The sequence below is a fragment of the Peromyscus leucopus genome, chromosome 10 (assembly GCF_004664715.2).
Source record: "Peromyscus leucopus breed LL Stock chromosome 10, UCI_PerLeu_2.1, whole genome shotgun sequence".
In the NCBI taxonomy this organism is placed as follows: domain Eukaryota; kingdom Metazoa; phylum Chordata; class Mammalia; order Rodentia; family Cricetidae; genus Peromyscus; species Peromyscus leucopus.
The window spans coordinates 61,972,818-61,990,742 of NC_051071.1; the positions used below are offsets into that span (position 1 = coordinate 61,972,818).

The 17,925-nt window shown below is 49.7% G+C and overlaps 1 protein-coding gene across 1 annotated transcript; it reads left to right on the top strand.

Moving 5' to 3' along the window:
* Window positions 1-4,226: 4,226 nt before the first annotated feature.
* On the top strand, window positions 4,227-6,434 carry Gsx2 (GS homeobox 2). Its single transcript, XM_028859100.2, has 2 exons — window positions 4,227-4,997; window positions 5,632-6,434. Exons 1-2 carry the CDS (start codon window positions 4,415-4,417, stop codon window positions 5,970-5,972), a joined length of 924 nt encoding a protein of 307 aa, XP_028714933.1. The 5' UTR covers window positions 4,227-4,414; the 3' UTR covers window positions 5,973-6,434.
* Window positions 6,435-17,925: the final 11,491 nt, after the last annotated feature.

Here is a 17,925-nt window from a genome sequence, read left to right on the forward strand (position 1 = left end):
AATTTTTTTCTTTGTTGACAGTTTTACCCAAACAAAAAAATAAAGCAAGAGCGTTTTCTTCTTGTCTTCACCTAGGTAGCTGCTGCTTTTCCTCCAGCCCCTGAAAACGTGACTCCTTCATAAAATCAAAATTTATGATTATTCAAATGTTGGGGACTGTGAAAAGAGAGGAAGAAAGAGAGAAAATTAATATTGCAGCTGTTCTTCTGATTAATGAGAGATAATTGCTCATGAGAAGTCACCCCTGTGGCATTTTGTTGTCTCCTGGATCTTTGTTCTTTTCCACTATTATTGAGGACTTTCTTGAAGACTAAGCGGTTCTTTTCAATTTTTGGGTATTCAGAAAGGGTTGCCTGGTTACAGAGAATGGGGAAATCTCGGGCTATATCGGGTAAGATGTGCCACAGACAGCAATATCACAATGCCACTTGGAGAAAAGGATGGATACAAGTTAACGATGCGCTTTCAATAAAACATTCATAGACTTGTTCACGCTTTGATAATGACCTCATTAAAGGGAGCTGGGGGCAAGTAAGTCCTGTCTCCTGTTTGTGTTCGGCTAACAAAACCCAGCTTTGAGATCATTCATCGCTTTGGAAACTAATATGAAATCAATGTAAGAGGAGCAAATAAATCCGAGGCAGCCCCGCCAACTCCCCGGCTGTCCGGCTCTGCTTGCAGCCTCAGTTTGTAGCTGGAGAACTATAGAGACAAATGCTAAACCAGAGAGGGCAGGAAAAAAAAAAACTGAGGATGGGAGGGGGAGCTCTTGGGGGATAAAGGGTAGGTGCAAAGTGGGGGGTTTGCCTGAAAAATAAAAAAGAACGGTTAAGTACATCAACAGGTCAGAACTCTGGGGCCTGTTGAAAAGGCCATGCCACTTTGCCCATGAAAGGAAATTGGAAGAAAGAAGTGGAAAAGGGATGTGAGGTTCGGGTCAGTTTCCATCGCAGGCAAGAGGGAAAAGTACTACACAACCACTGGAAACCTAGAATCCAAGCGTTCAAGGCTCAAGGCTGAGCTACAAGGAACCCAATCCTAGAGCCCACTGGCAGGAAGGCACCGTTGCTCTTTTTACAGCTGCTTTGATTTTTTTTTTTCCCCTAAGCTGAGGGCAGGATGAAGGTGCTCTGTCTGGGAATGGGGAAAAGCAATTTTGTTACCTTTGCGTTTGTAACACTGCTTGCATTCAAGGAAGACAAAGCCAGCCCGCCTCTGCCAGCCTCAGCAAAAGAGAGGGAAGCCAAGGGTTTCCCCCCTCCCCTTAAAAGAACTAATTTTCTCCTTGAATTATGAAAGTAATGGCTAAGGTAACAGTCTGTACTCTGTACCCGACTGCTTAATACCGAATAAATCCTTCCACGTGGCTCCCCGAGTCCTGGCAATTAGAGCTCATTATAGGCTCATAAGAGCCCTCATTTTGGGGCTTACTTAATGGACGATGAAATTTTATCAGACAGAATCACTGAGAAATAAAATTGTGCGCTGGGGCAAGCACTATGGGCATGTGCTGCCTGTCTGCCAGCCTGCTTGGGAGAAGGCTCCGTATGGCATCCTCCTTTGCTCTGAGCAGTTTGCTTTGCTACTTACTCCAGGGGCAATGGAGGCAACTCTGCCCAGGATGCGGAGGGTGGGCTTGTTGGAGCACAGGGCAGAGGTGGAGCTGACTTCTAGAAAAAAAAGAGGGAGAGGGGGAGACAGACACAGAGAACTAGGGAAAAAAGAAAGAGCAAAGGTTATAAGAGGGGATACAGCTCCCAAACACTTGCTCTTGGTGAGCCTACACAATTTGCAAAGGACTCCGGTGAACTGATTTCTCAGTCCAGCTCTCAGACTCGGCCTAGCCTGAAGCTTCTGCTCCCCTGCAGTCATCAGTACCACCCCCCACCCTCCCTGGACCCCTCACCTCTCTCAAAATCCCTTGACAGTGGAAGCTGAATGCATCCACAGTCCGACATAAACCAAACAAGATGTAAGCCTCCTGCTTGATGGAGTCCCTAAAACGAATGGGTCTGCACACAAACACCATTTGCAGAACATGAACAGAGAGCAATTCTTGGGCGCACACCAGAAGCCACTGAGAATACTGGCATGCAAGCACCAGCCCCCAAAGGACTATAGATGACCTACCTAGCCAGAGGAGGAAAGAGAAAAGGGCTATGTTCTCAAAGCACCAACCTATTGACCCCATCGAACAATCTAGGCCTTAAAAAATACTCTGGGGCTGGAGAGATGGCTCAATTAAGGGCACTTGTTGCTCTTGCAGTGGACCTGGGTTTGGTTCCCAGTATCCATATGATGGTTCACACCTATCAGTAACTCAGGATCCAGGGGGATCTGATGCCTTCTGGCTTCTGAGAGCACCAGGCACAAGTGTGGTGTGTATACATGCAGACGAAACACTCATATACATAAAAGACATATCTTAAAAAATAATAATCTGCCGTCAAGCCTCTCAATTGTTGAATTCTAAATACTTTTCCTAGGGTTAGAAGGATTGCAGGGACTGCTGGGCAGGAGAGAGTGGGTTGGTTAGAGTTGGTCTTGACTGGGTGGGCTGGATGAGAATGAGCACCCTTCAAGGCTGTATAGGCGAACCTTACAATGCAAAAGTAGTTACAAGTGAGTGGCCCCACGCTCAGCCCCAGACTCCTTAACTGTTGTCACAAGATGTTGGATTAGCACATTTCTGGAATAGCTGTCTGTTTACACTCTGGAGACCCACCGTCCACTAACCACTTTCTAATTGAATTCTAATCACATTCAAATAGCTCAATAACCAGCCTCAGCTGCAATTCATAAAACTTTAATTGCCATCCATAAATCCTGGGCTCCCTAGAGCGGGGCATCCCTACAACCCAATTATACTCCTCCATCAGGCAAGAGAGAGGTGGTCACAGAGATGGGTAGGGGGAGAGAAAGAGAAAGAGAAAGCCAGAGGGCACAGAGAGAACCATGCCTCCAGCTGGGGTCTCCTGTCCTTGGGTACTTCTCAGGTTGAGGGAATCCAGTCTTCAAGTTCCTTGTCGCTGTTGTGAACTTACACTTGAAGTTAGCCATTTTAGCAAAAGGACAGGAAAGAAACCGCTGTCATCTTTGCTGCCTTGACTTCCCCCCAAACCAAGAGCCCCAGTGGTGGCGGCCACCCTCTCTCACAAGGCTCACAAGTCTTCCTGAGCCACGGAAGGGGGTTCTGGTACCAAGCCACTCCTCACAGGTACAGGCAGGATTCCTCCATCAGCTCTACGCCCTTCTTGAGCTTTAGGATTTGAGGATGTAAAGAGCATCGGTATTGAGGGTGCGGGGGGGGGGGGGGGTTGGGGGTATTAGCAAGAGATCACTCGACTTACACCAAAGGCCTCTCCTCCAGTTCCTACACCAGTCTCTAGGAAGGCTGTTTTTGGTCATCTCCAAATATTTCGCAGTGGCGTTTGTAAGGTTGAGCTTGTAAAACTATGTAACAGCTTGGAATAAGAAAAGGGCGACTCCTCACCCCCCCCCCTCCGCGGAAGGCTGAACTGCTGACTAGAATGATGCTCAAGAAGGGTCGTTGGTCTGAGTGGCCTCAAGAGAAGCCCAAACACAAAGGCATTTGGGAACTGATGTAGCACCGGCCTGGAGCGCTTGGTTTCTTAGCCGGGAAGTTACCCATTCGTCCAGTTACTGGATTTGTCCAGGGCGAATGACCTTGGCCAAGTCTAAAAGTTGGAGAGCAAGGGCAGGTATGAGTGTGGTGAGGATTAGACCAGGCCGACCTCCCCTTCAGGATCACACACCCTGCTCCAAAGCAGAAGAAGTTTCACGCTCTACTGTACAGCCAGGGTTGACACCGAGGAGTTTGGAAGCATTTGGGTACCTCAGTTTAAATGGCCTGGAAGTCCCCACCTGGTGCGCTCTGCATCGCGTCGCCATGAAGAGTTGGACAGAGGATCAAGCAAGGAGAGTGTAGGACAGAGTGTGTACGGCTAAGATTTTCTGCAGCAAAGATGGAGAAGGGGGACAGGAGGTCGATCCCCCAGCAAAATTAACAAACCATACACTTTGCGAAGTCTCCCCCTCCCCCGCGTTCTTCCCTGCCCGCCCCCCCCCCCCCAACGCTTCTGTTGTGACTCGGGCAGCCTATCCCGAGGGTGGGGAGCTGCGGAGGAGCCTGAGCTGAGCGGTACTCCGCAGCATCACGTGCCGGGGTGGGGGCTATAAAATCCTGGAGCCGGGGCGCCGGGCGGGGGACGTGAGGACCAACCTTCTCCAAGGACCCCTTTGTTCGAATCCCAGACGCCCCAGACGCCGACACCTCCGTGTCCCCAAGGGCTTGACCGCCCGCGTCCGCCCAGCTCTCTAAGCAGTGCGCACATCTCGAAAGGCAAGGAGAAGCCGCGGCCCCCGCAGGACAAGCCATCCTTCCCCCGTCGACATGTCGCGCTCCTTCTATGTGGACTCGCTCATCATCAAGGACTCCTCGCGGCCCGCACCCTCGCTGCCGGAATCGCACCCAGGGCCGGATTTCTTCATCCCGCTAGGCATGCCGTCTCCGTTGGTGATGTCGGTGTCCGGGCCGGGCTGCCCGTCCCGCAAAAGCGGCTCTTTCTGCGTGTGCCCGCTTTGCGTCACCTCGCACCTGCACTCCTCTCGCCCGCCCGCAGGAGCCGGCGGCGGCGGCGGCGCTACGGGGACCGCAGGGGCTGCGGTGGCGGGCGGCGGGGCGACTGGGGGCACCGGCGCCCTACCTCTGCTCAAGAGCCAGTTCTCTTCCGGTCCCGGGGACCCACAGTTCTGCCCACGGGTGAGCCACGCACACCATCACCACCACCACCCGCCCCAGCACCACCATCACCATCACCAGCCCCAGCAGCCAGGCTCAGCGGCAGCGGCGGCGGCGGCGGCGGCTGCAGCGGCGGCCGCAGCGGCCCTGGGACACCCGCAGCACCACGCACCTGTCTGCGCCGCCACCACCTATAACGTGTCGGACCCGCGGAGATTCCACTGCCTCACCATGGGTAGGGCGGGGGCCCTGGGGACCGGCGCGCGCGTCCCGGGAACAAACTTTGCGCCGCCAGGGGAGGAGGTGCGAGCCCCGGGGGCGGGGTGTGGCGGGAGGTGGGAACTGTTGAGGTCGTCCTCAGCAATTTCCACGGAGGTGGGGGTTCACTTGTCAACCTCTCGGGGAGGCCTTAGGCACTTCGCTCTACAGGTGCGCAAGTGTCGTGTGTTATCCGGGGCGTTGGGGACCTGGATCATGACTTCAGAGGAACCGGAGGTTGACTGAGCGAGGCTTGTGGGTGGGTGCGTTTGAACCTCAGTACGGCATTTTAGCATCCCGGCTGGTTAAAGGGTTTCTGTGCCTTTGGTTGAGGCTGCTAGCAGTTTCTACTTCGCTAGGCGGACGGAAGGCAGCAAGGCGGGGCAAGCCCCAGAGCTCCTTTAACTTAGAATCCAGCGCATACACACTGAAGGCCTTAATTCTCCTGGACGTCTCTCACCCTCCCAGACAGGCCACAGAAGGCGAAACCGGGGCGAGCATGGGTCTGTTGGGTTAGACTGGGTTCTGGAGACCCGTCCTTTCCAACGGTTGGCAAGTAGGGTAGGGGATACATCCCTGCACCTCACCTCTGCTCTCTTTTGGGTCCGTAGGAGGCTCCGACGCCAGCCAGGTACCCAACGGCAAAAGGATGAGGACAGCATTTACCAGCACGCAGCTCCTGGAGCTGGAGCGAGAATTCTCTTCCAATATGTACCTGTCCCGGCTCCGGAGAATCGAGATTGCGACGTACCTGAACCTGTCAGAGAAGCAGGTGAAAATCTGGTTTCAGAACCGTCGCGTGAAGCACAAGAAGGAGGGGAAAGGCGCTTCTCGAAACAATCACACCAGCTGCAAGTGCGTGGGGAGCCAGGCGCCCTACGCGCGCTCAGAGGACGAGGACTCCTTGTCCCCAGCCTCGGCTAACGAAGACAAGGAGATTTCTCCCTTGTAAAGGAGGATGCTCCTTCTCAGGCTACCTGCTCCCCGGCAGGCCCTGCTGAATCAGCTTAGGGACCAAAGTTCTAGTTCATTGCCTTCACCCTTCCTGGAAAAGGAACTCGGACAAATCCAGAGAGTTCAAAGCTGGGCCTGACTCTGAAGCTACTTCTTGACTCTTTATTTGGGACTCCACTCAGAGTTATGGATTTTTTTAATGTAAATAATCTAGAATTCGAGTCAGTCTCATCTAACAGGAAAAAACCAGGGATGGTTTAAGTTTAACACTGTATAGGGGGAGTGGGTTGAAATCGCGCATGTCATTTGCCAGCCTTGTCTTTCTCAACTTGATCAGGCAGGGCCTTCTTCATTAGTTTTGTTGCTGTTTTGAAAGGAAACCATTGAGGTTGCCATTAATATAGAGTTAAACTCCGTAGGTCTTGTTTTTCTGAAAATTTTCACGTGGGGGGGAGAGTTTTAAATTCAAGTCTCTGGAAGTCCCTTTGTATGTGAATAGTTTTATATAAAATTTATATTTATATTTATTTAAATAAATGAAACAAAATAAATACTTTAAATTTGTGGTGCTTGCCCTCCCTCTCCCCCCCCCCCACACATACACCTTGTCTAGAGACAGTCATGTGCGGAGTAAGGACTTAGAGGTTAAGTCCTGGCTGCAATCATGTGGGTCTCCCAGCTGATGGAACTTGGAACTTAAGGGTTTGTGTGTAACAGAGACTTCTTAACAAAAAGACACCTCAGTCCTCATTTGACTGCGACCAGGTAGTGCTCCTTTCACCAAAACGGGTGACCTCACAGCTGCCAGGACAGGGGACAGTTAGGGGACACTGACAATGTCAAGGGGACCTTGGCAACTGGTGCTCAGCCGGCCTGATCTCTGTGACCCTCACGCGAAGGAAAGCAGGGTTTGTCCTGCTGGCTGGGAGGGGAGCAGGCTCAAACTCGCTGCATTTCCTACCTCCTAAAAACCAACCTCCTTTTTTCCTAGGAAATGGGCTTCTAGGCAACCAGGGCCAATGGCCAGTGGGAGGAAAGATGTTTGCAAGGGCTAGAGGTGGGCTTTTCAAGAGGGTAATTTCTTTCCCTGGAAATAAGCAGGACAAAGACACCTCTGGTGCCCCCCTCCACCTTCCCCCACCCCACCCACGCTCCCCGCTGCCTCTTAGCCTACTCCAAGCCAAAGCAAAGCCTCTTCTGCAGACTATTGCTCCATCCCCTTGCTATGTGCACACCTGCCTACTCCCCACTGTCCTGCGCTTGGGTCTGGCTCACACCCAGCTCACATCCATTGCCAGTACAATCTCAGCCCCTACTGTAACCTTGCTGGGCCTTGTGGCCAGCTCTTGCCATGCAGTTGCCAGGAGCTTCCCACTCCTGGAGCTGTGTGTGTGGAGCAGGCGAAAGGAGAGCCAGCTAGTGCTGTTATCCTGACCGAGGACTGCTACTGTGCACGTTTTAAGAATCACACTTCCAGGATCTAGGATCTGGCTACCCACATTAGCTTAAGAGCCTTTTAAGTCAACTCTCAGACACTAGGCTCAAGTATGGAAATAGTCTACCAACAACCATCAGATCAAGCACTGCAAGCCGCCGTGCCCTTGGGTGCACTGGAGAAGGTTTAAGACATTGGGAGCCAATGTGGACCGTGTCTACTAGACAGTCTTGGATTCCAGCTTTCCTAGTGTCCCACTTGAAACCCACCAAATGCTCTTTATCCAAAGCACAACCTCTCAGAATCCTTAAACACAACCAGAAAAGAGAAAGGAAAATATTAAGTCGAAACCTGGATTACTTGACTAAAAAGAGGGGGTGAGAACCACTGAAGGTGTTGTATCCAACCTGGAGAACCTTAGGCAGCTAGGAGCTTCAGAACACAAGGAAGATGACCTTTCACCCTTGTGCCCTGGCTCAACACAGAGAGGAAAGGGGGAACAAAGGCCTTCCCCTTCTACTCACCCATCCAGTGACCAACACATGCTCTAGGCCAAGGGTCTGACAGGGACTGTGTCCCCAGGCAAGGCTTCTCAATTGCAAACCCTGGCAAAAGGGATCCAACAACTTATCCTTGGGGTGTCAGTAGCCCAGGTAATGGAGACACTGGTGCCACTCGACTGATCTTCTCCGGAGTTCTTATTCTGAACCGGTTTGGTTTGAATTATGCATCAGAGCTACTCTGTTTCTTGCTACTTCCTTTCCTAAATAGAAACAAGATTTAGGGAAGGACAGTCCTCCGTTTCTAGCCTCCTCTGCCCCTCCCCACCCCCACAGCTGGCCACATTTTCCATCCAATTCTATCGGATTAGGATTGTACCAGTTTGCTTGGGCCACACCAACTAGTCAGACAATTGCCAGAAAGGTGGTAGGTGCTAAATGAAGGTGGTCACGGGTGGTAAAAGGAGTTGTGTGCCCACATCGATGTAATGCAGACGTCAAGCATGCATGCCTGTGTACGAGAGAGAGAGAGAGAGAGAGAGAGAGAGAGAGAGAGAGAGAGGCAGACACACACACACACATACATACATACACCTATATACATATACACAGAGAGACCACACACACACACACACACACACACACACACATACACAGACAGACAGACAGAGACACACACAGAGAAGGAGAGAGAGACAGAGAGACAGGGAGAGAAAGAGAACTAAGTGGCAGTGGTGGTGTAAATGGAAAGCTAAAAACAAGTGGAAGAATACCAGTTTTTAATTTTCTTTTTTTAAATACAGCATCCATGCTGTATTTAATACAGTCCATGCTGACTACAAACTGTCTTGGTAGCTAAGGATAGCCTTTTCCCTCATCTTTCAGTGCTGACATGACCTGATTTATGTGGTGGTGGGGCTTGAACCCAGCAGGGCTTTGTACAAGCTCACACCAGCACCCTACCTAAGCTCTAGATCCAGCTCCTTAAGAAAAAAAAAAATCCTTCCTTTTTTGCAGGCCCCCTTCCTTAAGAGATGCCCTTGAGGAAGGTGGGAAGGTGCTCAGGGAGAGCTAAGGCTGGGGGGAAGCTGATGAACACTGAGGTGAGAGGGAAGAGAATTCTGGGAAGGGAGCTTCAGCCCAGCCTTCAGGACGGAGGAAGGGAATGACACTTCCAATTGAACCCATTTGCTAGAGGAAATTGGGTTTAAAGGAGCAATCACTTCTTTAAAAGGCGCCCCTCCCACCTTCCCCAAACAGAAAGCTGTCCCCGAGGATGAATGCAGCTCTGTGCATCAGAGCAATTGTTCCTATTTTCATTATTCACAGAGAATCTTTGAATGTACCTGTTAAGGTGACAGACCTTTTAAAAAGGAACATTTTTTTTCTGTGCAATTAATTGGTGCATTTACTAGGCTTCTATTAACATAATTTAATATAAATCTATTTTATAAATCTTTAGGCTCACATTACTGAAATTGAGCTCTTTTTAGAAAAAAAAAAAAGTGCCCACAGATGCCTCTTTCTTAAATTAGATAGAATGAAATCCAAAAACTTGCTATTCTAAGCCAGCTAGAAATAAGAGGGCAGAGGAGTCTTTTGTATTGTCTTTGTTAATGGGGGAGGAGTGGAGGAAGCCTGAGCTCACATCACAGGAGAGGAGAAACTCCAGCCTCGCCAGAGCTCTGCAGCTCAGAGGCAGATTCTTGACGGGGCTAAGTCAAGCTGAGTTTGACCCAGGCCAGAAGAGAGTGGGAACTGAAAGACGTGTCTTGGGAACAGAGCTGAATGAGAGCTCAGATGAAAATCAAACAGCAAAGACAAGAAGAAACAGCAACAATCCGACTCTGGAAGAAACCTGAAAGTAAGTTTCTCCTATTTGGAGAAAGGAGACAGACCCAGAGCACGTGAGACCTCAAGTTCCCAACGGCGGCGCTCTAGATTCAGAACCTTGGCTCCTTAGGTTCAAGTGCATTCTTCAAAATTCTGGGGGTCCCATTGTCTCTAAAAACAGGGCTTGTGCTTCTTTGGTCTATTGATTTCAGGAAGCCCCCTTTCCACCGTGTTTTATTATTGTTGCACCTGAGTCCTGTTTTCTCCAACCCAATTGTGTTTGGGTGAGCTTTCCCAACCCCAAACACCGGAAGGCCCCCGGGGTTCCCCTCCGAGAATCTGGACAGATCGGAAGTGTGTGCTCTGCGCCTACGAAAGTAACTAGTTTCAGATTAATGAAGCACTGACAATTTCAATCTGCTTAAAGGCGGGGGTTGGCACTGCCCAGGCCCAGCGTGGGGAGCTCGCCAGGCTGGGCTTTATATTGTCCCCATTTCTGAAGAGCAGACAAAGATGGATAGAGAGACATTGAAAAGGAGGGAGAGTATTTAAAACAGCCCCATAAAGCAAGCTGTCACTTTAAGACAAGAACCATAGCGCTTTGATGACTTTGTATTAGCGGCACCATTTCAAATAAGGAACTCCAGTCTCCAGAAAGAGGGAGAAAATGAGAGGGGGAGAGAGGGAGAGGAGAGGGAGGGGGGAAGGAGGAGAGAAGGAGAGGCAGGGGAGGAGGAGGGAGAGAAAGAGACAGAGAGAGAGAGAGAGAGAGAGAGAGAGAGAGAGAGAGAGAGGGAGGGAGGGAGGGAGGGAGGGAGGGAGGGAGGGAGAGAGAGAGAGAGAGAGAGAGAGAGAGAGAGAGAGAGAGAGAGAGAGAGAGAGAGAGAGAGATATGACTATTTAACTCGTGAGCACTGTAGCGAGACTAATTCTTGGGCAGCTACTTGATTTCTGAAGTTCTGGGAGAAACAATCCACAGCAGGTGCAGGCAGAGGGGTGGGGGGAAGACAGGTGGGAGTTGCAGGGATGGGAAAGAGCTCCGGGCTGGGCCGAGTGCAGCCGGCAGCTCCCGGAGCCAGGGCCAGCTTGGCCTCAGTTTGCTGGGAAGTGCGAGGGAGCGCGCACCGGCCCGCCCCGCACCACCGTTGGGGATTATAATGGAAATTTTTGACGGCTTCAAAGAAAAAGAATAGGAAGGAGGGAGGGGGAGGGCTGCCCTGCCTTAAGAGACCACCTTCACAAAGCCTAATTTAAATTGTTTGGGGTCAAGCAGCAGCAAGCCATCTCCCCCTTTTCCTTCCTAATTAATGAGCACGATTAATTATTGGGCATCTCGAGGTTTCCACAGGCTTTGAGTAGCTTAAGCTTGGAGCTGGTTTTAACTTGGGAGAAGGGAGTTGGAGTTAGGTGTGCTGTTGTTTTAAGAAAGGGTCCCCTTCTGAGACCTGGGCTGACCTGAACTTGTCTTTGGAGCCCAGGCCAGAGTAATCCTCCTGCCTGCTGAGATTACACTTGGGGCCGGGAGAAGGGAGTTTAGACTGGACTGTGTGTGTTTATTGTCTGTCTGTCTGCTCCCCTCCAGTTCTCTTTTAGCTTGCCTTTTTCACTGTCTTTATCCCCCCCCCCACCTTCTTCCTCCACTACAGAGGTGTCCCTGTCTCTGTCTCCGTGTGTCTCTGTCTGTCTTTCTGTCTGTCTCTGCTCCCCCCCTTCCCCCCCTTTCTCTTCCCACAGTTTCTCTCCCAACCCTCTCCCCTTTCTTCCCATTGAATCCACCCTGGCCTTAGCTCAAGTATCCTAGCCCTGGTACCCAGTCTTCCACCGCCCGCCTGAAAGCGAAGACGCAGATGCTGCGGACCCCATACGAGGCGGAGGCATTTCGGAATCCCGCTACGCCGCCGCCGTTGGCTGGCGGTGGCTGGGGCAGCGAGTTTCACCCGCTGGATCGTTGGGTGGAGAGTTCCTGGCAGCTTAAATATTTTTGTTGTCTGTCGTTGATTTGTTTCTGCCACGGAAACTTTCTTACTTTCTGTTTTATTTTATTTTTAAGACTCGGACACCAGGACAGGAAAACAAGGGTGGGCTTTGAAGGCCGGCGAAAGGGCTTCCCGTCGGTCCGCGGCGCTGGAGGGAGAAGCGTTTAGTCACTGTTTCATTAGGCACTATTTGAACCTTGCAACATGTGGTACTTTCTGGGCAAGCTGAAAAGGGAGGATTATGTAGGAGGGACACAAGGAAATTAGCGAACGGTTAATTTAACTCGTTTTCTGCTAGACTTTTCGATACATTCCTAATTGACTGAGGGGCAGGTGAAGCTCCCGCCCCATGCAGGCTCATTCACGGTGGGAATAAATGGCTTTTTCAACTCACACTGCTCACAATATATCATCAGGGAAAAGACATGCAATGAATATGTTGATTTTTTTATTAATGGAATTACACCCTGCCATGCAGGTGTGAGGGTAAAAACCTATACTGCAATGAAATAAGATTAACAATGAAATTAGAATTTTATTAGCTTTATATGTCACGTAGACCTGGATTTGAAGTGTCAAAACAAGAAAAGATAGTCTGTAGGCAGCCCTGCCAATCAACTAAGTGATACGAACTGCGTGGTCTCTAACTCTAGGTCGGCTTCTAGTTCCTTTGGCATCTCCCCTTGCCTGTAGGTAGGAGGCAAGCCCTGGAGGACTCCGCCTCCAGGGAAATAGCTCGGTCTTGGGACCCGCAGGAAAAACATTTGGGTTCGGAAGGCCAGGTCTAGTATAGGCACTGAGGAGGTTCCTCGGGCCTAGGGTGGCCCAAGGCCGCTCCGAGGTTAGCCGCGCCCTGCTAGGCTCCAGCTCCAAGTCCCCCGCATCAGCTGCTGGGGCTGGCAGTGACCCCTGGGAGTTGAGAGAAAAGTCCGTGGGGGGAATGCGGGGCGCGAGATCGGCAGGGCGCCCCTTGGAAGCGGCGGGCAGTTTTGTTATCCCAGGCCCCCGGAGCGTCAGCGCAGCTACCTGGGTCTGGCAGGCGCAGAGGTGCCCTATGCAAATGACTCACTATTAGACCAGAAAGAAACACTTCAAATGGCCCTTTGTAACCTTCTATAGAAAATCGAGGTACTCTGCATGACAAAGCACAATTAAGCTTTCTATTCAGGAGTTCTGCAGCTGGTAGCCCATTGGGAAAGTGGGAGGAAACCAGAATATATTAATAGTGTGGCAAAAGTTTTTTTGTGTCTGTGTCCTTTTCGGGGTTGGGACTGGGGAGGGGCATGGGTGGACCCCGAGGGGAAGAAGGCTCCGCCTTGGATCCTTGCCACCTGAACGACATCGCCTCTGCCCACGTGGAAACCCCCTCTTGTCTGGAGGCCAGAGTCTTCTGAATGGTCTCAGGCCCCGCAGACCCCACACCCAGGATGGGCAGGACGCAAGTGGGGCCCAGCCTCCCAGTCCTAGCCTGCTCCACCTAGACCTCGCGGCCTCCTGCCCTGCATCACTGCGCAGGAACTCAGGTGTCCCAGGCTTCGCTAGGGCGTGGGACAAAGCTGGCTGGTGTTGAGCATCTGAACCACCAGCTCCCTGAAGATACGGAGGAGGGATGGTCCGCATCACTTCCTGTTGGTTCATTTTGACAGTCTCTCCCCCTCCCCCCAGAGAAATGTTTGCTTCTAAATAAATGAGGTCCTTAACCTACTTTAGCATTGGCCGTTTACCCGCCCCCACCCCCCAGGTCCCCTCTCACCCTTCTATGCTAAGGTGGAGTGCACGGATTTTACTAGATAACCCGCCCCATCTGCAGGCCTTTGCCTGTGGCTTCCACCCGGGGCGGCGGCGGCGGGGGTGAATGAGTGGCACTCTGAGTGACCTAACGACCCGAGGGGGCGGGACGAGGCGGGGCGGGGAGTGCTTATTGGAAATACTGTTACGTCCCAGCTGCAGCGTCTTTCTAGAAATTCTTTCTCTCAGAGATCTTTCCTAAGACTCCAACTTTTAACCAGGCTCCCCTGGAGCCTTGAGTGAAAATTCCTTCAGCTTCTGCTAATCCGCGCATCTCTGCAAATAGTCTTTTTTCTTTTCTTTTCTTTTTCTTTTTTTTTTTTTTTTTTTTTTTTTTTTTTTTTGACTGCACTAGGGACCAAACTCAGAGCCTCCACACAGGGTAGGCAAGTACTCTGCCACAAAGCCGCATTCCCAGCTCCTCGCCTTTCATCTTACTTAATCACTTTGAGACAGAGCATCCAGACCTATTTGCCTCAAGCTCCTTAGGCAGCCAAAAATGACCTTGAACTTCTGATTCTCCAGCCTCCACGTCATGACGCTCATGACCCATTGATACAGTGCTGGGGACCAAACCCTGGTCCTTGTTCACGGTAAGCAAACACTCGACCAGCTGAGCTACATCTACAGCTCATTTTGTTCTTTAATTTTTTAATTAATCAATCAGGCAGATGTTCATGTGCCAGGTACATATGTACAATTTTCCAGAGTCTGTTCTCTTCCTCCACCATGTGAGTCCTGAGGGTCCGACTCAGGTCGCCAGTCTACCCCCTAAGGCATCTCACTCATTTCCCTTTTATATTTTAAGAATCAATTGCCTAAGCTGGCCTTGGACTGACTCAGCAGCTCACTGACACGTGTGTTGTTCACTATGATGTCAACCTTAGTGGTCTCTGTGGTGGTCAGTTGTCGTGTGATGTGGTTGACCCCTGTGATGGTCAACTGCAGTGGTCATTGATGTGGCCAGCCATTGTGGCCACTGTCGTGGTCAGTGGTGGTTTTCACTGAGAACTTGAATGTGCAGTCCTCCTGTCTCAACTTCCAAAGTAGCTGGGATTACAGGTCTAGCCCTGGCAAACAATTAAAAAAAAAAAAAAGATTTGCAAAACTCCCGACTTACTAAATGTGAAGGGGTAAGTGATGGATGACTGTTCAGTCGTAGATGGAGCATCTCTCTCCCTCTAACAGGAGGGACAAAGACAATGTGGGAGCCAGAGGAAGGTGGGGAGTGCCTGGACTGATCAGGTCCCTGACGTGACAGAACTGTTGCACTCAAGAACTCATAGCTGCTGCGGTTACCTGCACATGTGCACAAGGCTGGACCAGGAGACGCCTTGGCACCGACGGGGAGGGGCTCCTAGGGCCCTTCCCTTCCCTGAGGACTTATTCTCAACTAAAGGTTGTTGGGGTAGAGGAGACATTTTCTTCAGTGGTGTTGCCATTGCTGAGGTGGGCATCTTCCTGTAAGCAACCCTAATTAAACTCACTGGGTCATCATTATTTTAAAAAAAGAAAAGAGCCCGGTGGTGTGGCACAGGCCTTTAATTCCAGCACCCAAGAGGCAGAGGCAGGCAAATCTCTGAGTATGAGGCCAGCCTGGTCTACAGAGTGGGTTCCATGTTGGCCAGGGCTACACAGAGAAACTCTATCTTGAAAAACAACAGAGAGAGAGAGACAGAGAGAGAGAGAAGAGGAGAGGAGAAGAGAAGAGAAGAGAGGAAAAGAGAGGAAAAGAAAAGAAAGGAAAAAAGAAAAAGGAAACACCTCAGGACAGGAAATAAAGGGAAGCTGATTGGAAAGAGGAAGGGGATCAGCAGCAGTGGGAAGGAGACAGAGGGGGGTAACAGGGGTTGACTATGATTTAAATATGTTCAAAATACACGATATACACACATGTATGAGCGTCTCATAACAAAATTATCATTTATCATCAGTATACACTACGACAAATCAGAAGACAAAAAACCAGTTTCTTGAAAAACCCTAGCTCAAAGGCTGAGGACTTATAACTCAGTAGCAAATCTGGAGGCTCTGGGTTCAGAGTGGCCCCAGCGCTTAAAAGATAAATAGATAGATAAATAGATAGATAGATAGATAGATAGATAGATAGATAGATAGATAGATAGATAGACAGACAGATGGATGATAGGCAGTTGATAGTCAGATGGGCTATATATAGGTAGGTAGGTAGGTAGGTAGGTAGGTAGATAGATAGATAGATAGATAGATAGATAGATAGATAGATGGATAGATATAGATGGATAGATAGATAGGCAGATAGATAATACACATTCCAGCTCAGTGATTGCCTGGTTGCCCATCAGGCTTGCCACGGCTGACTCAATCCCTCTGTAAAAGCCAAGTCAATTGACATCCTGTTTTTTAAGACAAGGTCTCACTATGTGGTGCTGGATGGCCTAGACCTCATTATATAAAGCAAGCTAGCCTCCAACTATCTGGGGCTAAAGGCCTGTTAGCTGTTGTGTGTCTATTGGTTCTACCAAGTATTTTCTCTTCACAAAGAGGTCTTTGTCTGTCTTCTTCCCAGTTTCCAACCCTGATATGCATCATGACACAATACTAGGAAGATTTACTTCCCAGGGACCAGAATGAAATTTCCTATGTTTTTGTTTTTTTCTTCTATTCAGAGGGCATATTCATGTCCAGAGGCAAAATTAGCCCCAGACTAAAGCTACTTGTCTATCAAAGCTTAAAAGCAGCCTCAAAAGTACACATCAGTCTGGACCTGGCGGTGTGCAACTTTAATTTCAGCACCCAGGAGACAGAGACAGGAGTTCAAAGCCAGCTGGGTCTACATAGGGAGTTCTAGGCCAGTTGGGTTATATAGTAAGATTTTTGTCTAAAAAAAATATGGGATTGGAGATGCTGTGGAATAATCCTTCTGTACACTGTGAATATGTGTCACTCTCATTGATTAGTAAAAAGCTGACAGGCTGGTATGGTGATATTTTATTTGTACTGAAATGTGATTTTATTTGTATGTTAATAAATAAAGTTGCCTGGGGATCAGGGCTAATAGCAAGCCATAGCAGAAGCTGGGTGGTGGCGCACACCTTTAATCCCAGCACTTGGTAGTCAGAGCTAGGCAGATCTCTGTGTGTTCAAGGATACAGCCAGCATGGGGACACATGCCTTTAATCTCAATACCAACCATAGAAGACCTGGAGGTCTGTATAGATGGGCAGTGATGAGGAAGTCATGTGGTTGGGTTTACAACCAATGAGAAGGCAGAACAGAAAGTCTGATACACAGGATGTAGGTCTCTTGGTTGAAGAGGACAGCAGCAGCAGTGAAGGCTAAGGTTTTTAGCTCTTAGTTCTGACCTCTGGGCTTTCATCTCGGATTTGGATCTGTTTCTTATTTAACAAGATGGTTACATCTACAGGCTGGTAGCCAGGCAGGAAGAATAGGTGGGATAGCCAGACACAGAGGACTTGGAAGGAAGAAGGGCTGAGTCAGAGGAGATGCCAGCCAGCTGCCAAGGAAGTAGGACATGTGGAAAATGAGGTAACAAGCCATGAGCCATGTGGCAAAGCATAGATAAGAAATATGGGTTAATTTAAAGTGTAGGAGTTAGCTAGTAACAAGCCTGAGCTATTGGCTGAGCATTCATAATTAATATTAAGCCTCTAAGTGATTACTTGAGAGTGGCTGTGCAACAGGAAAACTCTGCCTCATGGAGAGATGCCTCAATGGTTAAGAGCACTTGCTGCTTTTACAGAGGACTTAGATTGGATACCCAGCACCCACATGACAACTCACAACCACCTGTAACTCCAGTTCTAGAGGACCTGTCACCTTCTTCTGGCCTCAGAGAGACTGCATGCATGTGGTACACAGACATACATGCAGGCAAAAAAAAAAAATCTGTATACATGAAATAAATAATGAAAAAAGCAAAGAAACAAAATCAGTGAGGTTTTGGAAGTTGTTTGGGGCAAACTCTGAATGTTTGTGCCCCTCTCCCATTCTTATGTTGAAATCTTAAAATCCCTTAGGTTAGGGAGTGGGGCCTCTTAGAAGTGACCAGGCCAGAGGGGTGGTGTCCCCATGAATGAGGTTTGTGTCCTTATAAAAGAGGCCTGGGTAGTGGTGAGCTAAGCTTTAGTAGGTAACGGTCCTGCTGGCAAGCCTGATGGGCCGAGTTCCATCCCCTGGTTTCACAAGATAGAAGGGAGAACTAAGTTCGGAAAGTTGTCCTCAGACCTTCACATGCTGGCTGATAATCACAAATAATTTATAACATCAGTGCGATAAATAGTAAGTGTAATTTAACAAATATTAAAAGACTCCTGGGAATTCTGAGTCCCTCCTACATGAGGACAGGACTGGAAATGACTTTCTCTCTGAGCAACGGGGCCTTCAAGCACACAGACTCTGCCTCTGCCTTCATGTTGG

Coding starts and splice junctions, on each gene's coding strand:
- Gsx2 (XM_028859100.2), top strand. CDS start 4,415: ATGTCGCGCTCCTTCTATGTGGACTCGCTCATCATCAAGGACTCCTCG. Junction 4,998..5,631: donor ATTCCACTGCCTCACCATGG/GTAGGGCGGGGG, acceptor TTGGGTCCGTAG/GAGGCTCCGACGCCAGCCAG.